We start from the raw sequence: 9,566 nt of genomic DNA on the forward strand, positions 1-9,566 counted from the left end.
TTATGGTCGGACATTATTGAGAACGTACCTCTTATATACTATGGAACGTACACAGAGGACCGCGCATGCGTACAAGGCACATAAACGACAACTGGATACCTTTGACACTACCCCCGCTGTTGCATATGCGCGTTTACAATCTTAATATCAAACGGAGATCCCAGCGTCAATAACACCCGTCTACCAACATAGCACAGCTAAACAATATAAATACGTCATTGTTTTCTGTTATTTTAGCCGGCTGCTAGCTTGCTCCGTGCAGCAGTAGGATCATGTTTACCTCCCAAACCTCGTCCTTCCAGGATTCAATTGACGTGGAAGAGAGAGATGACTTTGACAGCGAGGAAATTGCTGGATACAGCCAGAAAATTCAGCTGAACTGCTACTACACCATCTATCTTTATCAAGGCACAAGGTAATGGTCCATATTACCCTTCCTAGTTTCTGTTTTCTGTGAGATGACAGCTCTGTTACAACTTCTGTCTCTAATATAACTAATGGACATTTGCAGGAAGTGTTACATCCACGGTGTAATGTTACACGTCTTAGGAATATTGATATTATTATGTCATCATTTCATACTTGATTTTATATAATTTTTTTGTTGGAGTATTATTCACAATAGCTTAGTTACCCTAATTCTAATACTATTGTAACCCTACAGGACATCACACTATTACTACTCTTTTTTTCAGAATACAACCAGCTCCCTGGTGCTTAATGAGTGTTTCTTTCTGTATCATTGTTTTAATTATTATACAGTCTATGATTCTTCCCTACTCCTAAAGCCCTTTTGAGTTTCTGTAGTCCCAAAACTGCTGACACGTGAAGGTAAAACCAGATGTATACATTAACTAACTAACACTAACTAGGTGATGAGTACACTGTCAATTGTCTTAGATCTGAGGCTTCTGGGGCAAATGTGGCGTGGAACCAGAGACGAGCAGACTCCACAACAAGTCAGGATGACTTTAGGTAACAAAGGAGACATCCGCCTACCTTCTCGTTGCTCTCAGTGATTATTTGTCTTTAGCTTTCACTGTTGTGCATTGGTGTATCCACGGGCTGCAACAGACAGGACATCCAATCGACATGGAATCAATGCTGTTTTCATTTGTGATTTTGTTCTGATTGGTCATTGCTGTGCTGCTGCTGCTTAATGTGTCTCCACTTCCATGTGTCAAGTGGAGATGGCAAGTTACAGCTATGTGACTCAGTTGTGTGTGTTGTGTTGGTTGTGTGGCTAATGCTCATCAGCTTTCTCCATCTGTTCTCCATTGACTTGAGTGGCTTCCAATTTCTTCATTGCCTTCCCTGGCTGCTCATATCCATGCTGACATTCTTCTCTGCCCACAGCCTGACACTGATTGACAGCAGCCTGCCATCAGAGGCGGAACCTGAGCTGCGGACCTACATTTCAAGGAGGCTGAGCAAAGGTGCCCTGCTGGGAGGCATGGGCAACATCGCTACTGTGGAACTAAGGTAACAATTTTACATATTCCCTCACAACTTTTTGCATCAGTAGTGATACATAAATACAAGGAGGGAAACACAATTAAGGCTTCTTGACAAAACAGCACAATATCATGTTCATTCTTCTTGGACTGATGCAGCACATGCTTCAACATCATATTATAAATGGTGTCATAGTGGATGAAGTCTATTTTATTCCATCACAGCAATAATATTAATTAACCCTTGTGTTGACTTCGGGTCACATTGACCCGTTTTAAATTTTTGTTTTATATCAGAAAATATGGGACGTAGAAATAAGCGCTGAAAATGTGTAGAATTGTAATTCACACATGAAATTGAAAATGTGTAGAAGAAAAATTTTAAACGTTGGAAAAAGCAAAAACAAACTGTGAAAAAAAGGCATCAAAAACGTCGGGTTTTTTTTTTTCAAGGTCGAAGGGAAGACAACACAAGGGTTAAGCTGCAAATGAAGGTTCAGAGGTGGGCAAAATAAGTTGGTTAACACAAATGTGTTGATTATTTACTTCCCAGTATTCCAGAGCAGGCAGTCGGCTGCTACTGCTGTCTCCTGGAGCAGGAAAGGTCTCCTGAACAGCCTGATGCTGATGGAAACGGATACGTCATCTGCTTTATGGGCGGCTCTGAAAAAGGACTGAACTTATATCCTTTGCACAGTTGTCTATTGAATAGTGTTGTTATGAAACCAACCTTAGTTATAAGCATCATGCAAGGTCCTCCAACATTAAACGTATACATAGTCCTTGTTCTTTCCTGGATTGTTGTTCCCTAGTTTTACCATATTATAATTACTGTGCTGAGGTTTGGGGAAAACAACTATAAATGTTCATTATATTCACTATCTACTCACCAAAAAAGAGCAATAAGGATTATTCACAACGCTGGGTATCGGGATCACACTAACTCATTATTCGTATAGTCAAAATTATTACATTTTTTAGATCTTTTAAAATATCAAACGGCACAAATAATGTTCAAGGCCAGAAATATGCTATTATCAGGAAACATTCAAAAAATATTCAGGGATAGAGAGGGAGGTTATAGTTTAAGGGGGACATTCAATTTGAAAATAAGCAGTTTACGGTCAACCAGGAAAGGTTTCTGCATTTCAGATTCTGGAGTAAAGCTATGGAACAGTCTACAGGTGGAACAAAAGCAATGTCCAAACATAAAGCAGTTTAAAATTGGGTATAAGAACATGGTTTTGACGGGTTCCAGGTAGGGTTGGGCATTGTTTGGATTTTAACGATTCTGATTCCAATTGCGATTCTTCCTTTCGATTCCGGTTCTTATCGATTCTCGATTCCGATTCTTTGAGGGGTGGAGTTGAAACGGGTCACATGCTTATTTCACAAATAAGATTATTATTAGATTAAATAAGATATTTTGATTCAATAGTGGGTTGCAGTTTTACCGGGCTTTTTCAACGTAAAATAAAGCCACACAAGAGCGCCGCTTACTGTGCTGCATGGCTGCAACACAACAAGCGCCTGGCTGCTACGGAAACCAAAACTTGCGCATGTTAAATTTGGAACCCATGATCAGATTTGAAACCAAATCCTCCAAACGATTCCAAACGATTCCAATAAAGAAACGATTCTACTAGAATCAAATTTTTGAAACGATTCCAAGTAGGAATCGGTTCTCGATGCCCAACCCTAGTTCCAGGGAAAAAGAAGGGGGTTGATTTTCAATAGGTGTTCTTTTGGGTTTCATTTTTGTTTTGAGTTTATGAAATGTTTTCTTTCCTCGTTTATGTTCCTCTTTTTTGTAAATAATTGATGTCAATTTGGAATTGATTTTGGGTAAGCGGGTAGAGTTCACAATCTCTGAAGTGCGTACACACAGGGGTGGGATTAAATAAGTGAACACTTCTTCCCACTCCTTTGTGGTGTTCACAAGTTATTATTCATTTATTTTCTTGTTATTGATTTGTTTTGTTATATTTCTTGTCTGCTGTTCTTTACATATTTGAAATAAAATCAATCAATCAATCAATCAATCAATCAATCAATTAATCAAAACAAACTTTGTACAAGAAACAGGCAATAGTTTCAATTCCTTGACCCAATGCACATTTAGGTTAGAGCTTGATAAATATGTCCAAGGCCTACATAGCAGTCTGCAAACCCCAGAGGTATGTAATAGGAATGTAATAACAGTGTCATGAAGTCACATTTGCCATTACATTATTAATGCAATATTGATTTGTGCGTGCGTCAGCTGCAGAACCTTGAGACAGAGGTGCGTCCCTATCTGATCCAGTGGTACGAGGAGTCTGTGATGCACATTTATCGGGTGGTGCAGCTGGTCCAAAGCAACATCAGCTTTTTGCTGCATGCTGTGAGTAATTTTTACCTCTAGAGTATGTCCAAATAGCGCAAACAGCTTCTCTCTCCTGTGATGCAATAATAGAAAGTGAAACTTAACAGTGAGGAATGAAGAGTATTGTTAGCAAATTGTACTGGTTTGAGCTATAGCAAAGGGGTCCAAGCCTCAGTAAATTACATCACAACTATATGGATGCATATAATGCACCCTGGGTAAGAGGGAGAGAAAGTATCTGTGTTTTTGAGGAAAACTGTTAATTGAAATGCCCATTTACCCTATGCATTAAAATACTGCAATCTAATTGATTTTGTCATTCAAATTAAGCATGTGTGCAAGTTGTAAGTTTTCCACAGAACAATGCATTTCAGCCATTACATGTTTTGTATACAGGCTCTGAATCACACACATGTGGAAGTCAATAATTCAGATGAGAGGACAAAGGCTGATGTGTCCAGGTGAGTTAGGTGACAGACTACACTAACATGTCTTTAAATCCCAAGACTGCAAACATGTAGCAGTTCTGTTGTTTACTCCCATGTAGTACAGATTAGTACTTTGTACATGTAGTGTAGATTATTCTTTAGATTAGCCTTCTGTTTGTTAGCTGTTAAGTGTCTGTTGTACTTTGTACCAGGTTCATCAAAGCAGCCAGTTTGCAGGGTCTGTCCCAACAAGACACTACAACAGCTTCTCTGTGTAAGGCTATCTCAGAGGACACACAGTCTGACCTGATCATAGACTGCTCCACCAGCCCACCCACACTCTCAAACACTGGTAAGTCATGACATAAACTTGATGAGGAAACATTATTTTGTATCTCTGTCCTGTCTCAGAGTCTGATAAAGATGTTTTCTCCCCCAGTCAGTAATCGTTTCTGTGACGGCTGGATTCAGGCATTTCTAAACGCTGCAGAGCGTTGTAATCCTTTCCTGCTCAGACAGATTCTGGAGAACTTCAAACTTAAGGTAAACAAAATAACAACTTTCTCAAGCCTGTTTTCAGGTCCTAAAATTCCCATGACAGTTTTGTTATTGTCAAGTTGTCATGTGAATTTGAGTATAGCATACTTTTGTGTTTTGTGTGTAATTGTTTTATGACTACAGCACTTTAAAATTATACAGATGGAATACATTTTTGCTCATAGAGAAATTAAACAATCTGCGAAAACTTGGTGTAATATAAAATGCGTACATGTTTCAAACTATATATTTTTTACAAACTTATCAAACAAATATATAGAAAATCCCACTAGCCCACAAGATTGCGAAATGTTGGACAACAGCTCTCAGTTCCAGATACACAGTAAAAAAAAAAAATGATTTGACTCTGCTGCAACTGTCTTTCATCCAAATCTCTTCCCTTTTTTAAAAACTTGTTTCCTCCTCTCTATCAACCACCACTCCACTCCACAGGCCATCCAGGACATGAACAGCCTGAAGCGTTTCGTGCGACAAGCAGAGATGAGTCACTACGCCCTGTTTCGATGCTGCCAGTTCCTACAGGGCTGCGGAAATGGGGATGTGTTGCTGCAGAATGCCAGGGCAGAGCACAGCGACCTGCCTGAAGCCTGCAGCATCATCAGTGTCCTGGAGGAGTTCCTCAAAGAACAATCCCAGGCCCAGGCCTGATTCCATCACACCTAACTCCTAAAGTTGTGGGGCCTGGGTACTTTGTCTGTTGCTGGTAAGACAGTCTGCTCTTCCAGCCACAAAGCAGATAACCTATACAATTCTAAACCTAGCACTACATTCTATGTTTAACATTAGTTCCTCAAATAAAAGTTTAGCAGTGGGGGCATTTTGAATCTGTCAGCTATTGGCAGATTCAGAATTTAAATCTAAGTTATAGGTTCCCTGTGCTGGCACTATTGCTTCTAAGATAGATTGGTTGTCAGATATGGAATATGTACTGTAAGACAACTGACACTCAGCTTACCTCAACCAGGTTTATTGACTCTGTAACATCACTGAACTTATCTTAACAATTGAGGTTAGTTGCTAATTGGAGATGATGGTAAAAATGAATTGACAAGGACCTCAGTGTGCAGATCAGTTTAGATCCAAGTTGCTGATTGGCACTTACCCAATCTTTTTCCTTTTGCAATGTATGTGTTGCATGTTGAGTGTGGAACAGTACTTTGAACCAAATATTATTGCTAGTGTTTTTGCTAACTGACAATGATCACAAAACAGAATTGATCCAAACTAAAGCTTCTACTCATTGGAGTGGGATTTTTTTTTTTTTACTTATTTAATATCAAAATATCATTTTGTGTGATTATACTAGTTTTCTTTTGAGAAGAAACCAATTGAGGATGCACAAATCACATGTATGCATTGCTTGTTACCTAGGCCTTGTGTGTGCTTAAATATCAACCCAATACCTGCACTACAATATTATTTTTGTCTAATGAATACCGCTACTGTATGTACGTATGTCTATCAAGTGATATAAGATGTAAGTTTAATCCTTCTTTATTAATACAGTGTTGTAGATAGTGTAGTTTTTGGATATAATTTTCTATTTACAAAATACAAATTGCATTCCCCAGCTAAAGACTTCATGAGAACAAAACAGTCACTATGTGACAGGTCACTCACTACATTTACTAAGCATTTGTTTGGTTTCAAAGGTTGTACATAAATAATACCCACAGAAAAAAGTAGAAAATAAACATGTTGAAAAACATAGATGATATATAACAGTACTCAAAGTAAATGTTAACATGCCTAAGTTTTATTTTCCTTTCATTGTGTAACTGCAACAAGTTTTTGTATTCCATTGAACCCATAAAGGGTTTTAGAAAGAAACTCAAACCATTTCCATTCAAACTAGTCCAAAGTGTGTTATACAGCAATATGGTTGGTGGTGTACTATACTTTTAACTGTGAAGCAAGTAAATGAGTCATTTTGCTATTGTGAACCACAGTGTGACTGACCCACAGTGCGTATATGTTGACATTTGTGTACAGCGTGTTCTCTGTAGTTATAAATTACTACGTTGTTCCTGGTCTTGTATAGAGGGAGCTAAAATAAATACCACAGTTGAACCTATGTTTTGGATGTTGTCTAGCATATAAAAGTTTAACAACGATATAAATATTAGGCAGCAACAGTCTTCTGTGTCTGGTCCAAAAGTTACATGTATGGTGAGTTACCGCTACCCTCCGGTTTGCCACTTGTGTCCTCAAACTGGACCTCATATCCTCCAGTAGACTTCGTCTTCCAGCTGCTCCTCTGCAACCACAAACAAACAGATATAAAGATGAGAAAATGTTGCACATGTGGCTTCTGTTACATAAATCATTCTGTGTAAATTTAAGCAACTGTGGCTGTCTTATAAGAAGTAGTGAGAAGACATGTTGACAAGGTGGAAAGCCACAATAACACGAAGCAGGATTTACCTAAAGTGTGATCAGGCATCCTTCTCAAAAGAGAGCTCGGTACATCATAGATGCTCTCTGTGGGGTCTGAGATGGATGTGAAAAAAAACATTTGACATTTATGTTACCTATTCTTTTTAAATTGTTTTGGTATAACCAAGTATTTGAAAGCAAGCCACTGGTAAATAAACAAAAACAAATAAAAAAAATCATGTACTCTCACTCGGATGTCCAGCAGACCTCCTGTAAGAGAGAGGAAAGTCATACACGCCCTCCTCCGTCTCTGTTGAAGCGTTGATCTCACATACCGCTGAAGATACATAACATAACACATGATAGGGCCAGTTTGGACATCATCCATATAACATCATCATACTGTATATTCATGTTAAAACATTGGTAGTACATTGTGTATATTTTTAAGATCATACTGTTTCTAAGTGGTAAAATGTCATAGTCTCCTTCTTGTCTGCCTTCTGCATTGCTCATCCCACTGGACCATTGTGGACTGATGAGACTGTCACCTGAAAACAGAGTAGTTAGAACCATGTACAACTCAATTTAAGACGAATTAAAAAAAGGAATACTTGTGAAGATGCAAACAGGCAAATCAATTTAAAGTTAACTGTTGTAATGCTGGTAGTTACAGGCTGGAAGTGTGTTTTGCTGCATGGCCTCATCACCTTCCGGCTCCTCAGACAGGGAGATGGGGGAGGCGATGCTCCCGATATTGTGATGGACGTGGCCTGTAGGGGCAGGGGCAGAGAGGGGCCGAGCAGGCAGCAACTCCATTACATGGTCACTGTGTGAGGAGATGGGTGCGCTGCTGTTTAACCGCTCTCGCTGCTCACACACTTCATGCCTGAGGATTAAAGAAATGGTCAGTGCCTGGAATGTGAATTATAATTTTAGTTCAAGTTCAGATCTGTCATGAAGGTGACGTCCTCTTTTTATTTACTGTGTGCTTCTGGAGTCTGAAACCATAGAGGTAGAAAGATTCATGGCTTGCCATAGGAGTCCTACCCACTCTTTTCTGAGAGCTGCGGTCTCTGCTGCCTACACACACACACATACACAGTTGACAGGATTTGATTAAAGTTGGCCCCCTGAAATCAGACCTGTCCAGCTCACAGCTTGCAGATTGATAGGCTTTGTGGTAAAACACAGTGTTGACTCACCAACAATTTTCTCTTTCCATTGGTCATGATGATCTCAAACATAAAGCGCTTGCTGTCAACTCTCTGGACCTCTCGCACCGACTGCACCTGGCCCAAGAGGTTAGACAGATAGATAGATACTGAGGGCACCTAACTAGAGACAAAGCAACAGTGGTGGAGGAAGTACTCCGATCTTTTGCTTAAGTAAACGTAGCAATACCACAGTGAGAAATACTCTGTTACAAATAAAATTCATGCTTTTAAAATTATAAAAAAAGTATTAGCATCAAAATATACTTTGGAAAAATATATATCATTAAGTAACTAATGACTGAATCTGTCAAATAAATGTAGTGGAGTATAAGCATGAAATGGAATCACTCAAGAACAATGACAAAAATTGACAATTGACAAAATTGCACTTAAGCACAGTACTTCACTAAATGTACTAAGTTAGTTTTCACAACTGCAAATCAGTTTCTCTCATATATTAACAGTGGTAAGTGGAGGACTTACTGTGTAAATGTAGTAATAGCCTCTCAAGTGTACCTGTAAAGAGAGCCATGTCAACATAACTTTTGATCACTGTAACCATCCTTTAATTGATTTATTTTGGCTTCAGCAGTAAGAGGTACTCAGCAGGACATAGACAAGGATTTTGAGCATGATTTTAATTCACTAGTGTGGAATTTAAAGAACTTTACACTACAGCAAATGTCGACTTACAGCGCTGCCATTCTTCTGTGTATAGAAGAACAAGGTTGTATTTTGAAGCCTGAACCAATACTTCACCCATCTTATTTTCTATAGGCAGAAAAAAGTAGATGTACAGCAACCAAGTCACTTTATCCGTTTTCTTTATACCTTTGATGTTTTTATATACATATACTCACATTAAATAACAAGATAGTTTGTAACTTACCAAAGTATCTTTTCTTTTCTGCAGGAAGCCTTCAAACAATAATTTAGTCCCATCTAAAGACATGTCAGCCCTCAGTAGATAGACCTAAAACTAGTAGCCAAAGATTGAAATTACCATCTACCTGTGTATGTTCGTGGTGTGACTTCCTCTTCATGAAGGCTGAGCGCAGTATCGTTCACAGCTCCATCACATACTCACTTCTCTGTTCTGCTTCACAAAAGTCCCATTTGTTCACAATCTTCTCACATTCATGTCCGCACATCTACTTTTGAAAAGACC

At 38.8% G+C, this 9,566-nt stretch overlaps 2 protein-coding genes across 3 annotated transcripts; one reads left to right on the forward strand and one right to left on the reverse strand.

Moving 5' to 3' along the window:
• Positions 1-52: 52 nt before the first annotated feature.
• On the forward strand, positions 53-6,879 carry c21h17orf75 (chromosome 21 C17orf75 homolog). Of its 2 annotated transcripts, XM_031312699.2 has the most exons (10): positions 53-415; positions 901-975; positions 1,357-1,482; positions 2,008-2,136; positions 3,571-3,631; positions 3,718-3,837; positions 4,216-4,280; positions 4,460-4,599; positions 4,687-4,790; positions 5,238-6,879. In XM_031312699.2, the coding sequence occupies exons 1-10, from the start codon at positions 273-275 to the stop codon at positions 5,451-5,453; spliced, it is 1,179 nt and encodes a 392-aa protein (XP_031168559.1). In that variant the 5' UTR covers positions 53-272; the 3' UTR covers positions 5,454-6,879. The 2 variants fall into 2 exon arrangements, with proteins under 2 accessions (XP_031168559.1, XP_031168560.1); XM_031312700.2 differs by lacking the exon at positions 901-975.
• Positions 6,747-9,159, reverse strand: LOC116059545. Its single transcript, XM_035996924.1, has 8 exons — positions 9,092-9,159; positions 8,387-8,473; positions 8,167-8,264; positions 7,835-8,070; positions 7,640-7,732; positions 7,426-7,518; positions 7,230-7,295; positions 6,747-7,062 (listed from the first exon to the last, which is right to left on the reverse strand). Exons 2-8 carry the CDS (start codon positions 8,426-8,428, stop codon positions 7,025-7,027), a joined length of 666 nt encoding a protein of 221 aa, XP_035852817.1. The 5' UTR covers positions 8,429-8,473; positions 9,092-9,159; the 3' UTR covers positions 6,747-7,024.
• Positions 9,160-9,566: the final 407 nt, after the last annotated feature.

This window comes from Sander lucioperca, chromosome 21 (genome assembly GCF_008315115.2).
Source record: "Sander lucioperca isolate FBNREF2018 chromosome 21, SLUC_FBN_1.2, whole genome shotgun sequence".
Lineage (NCBI taxonomy): Eukaryota > Metazoa > Chordata > Actinopteri > Perciformes > Percidae > Sander > Sander lucioperca.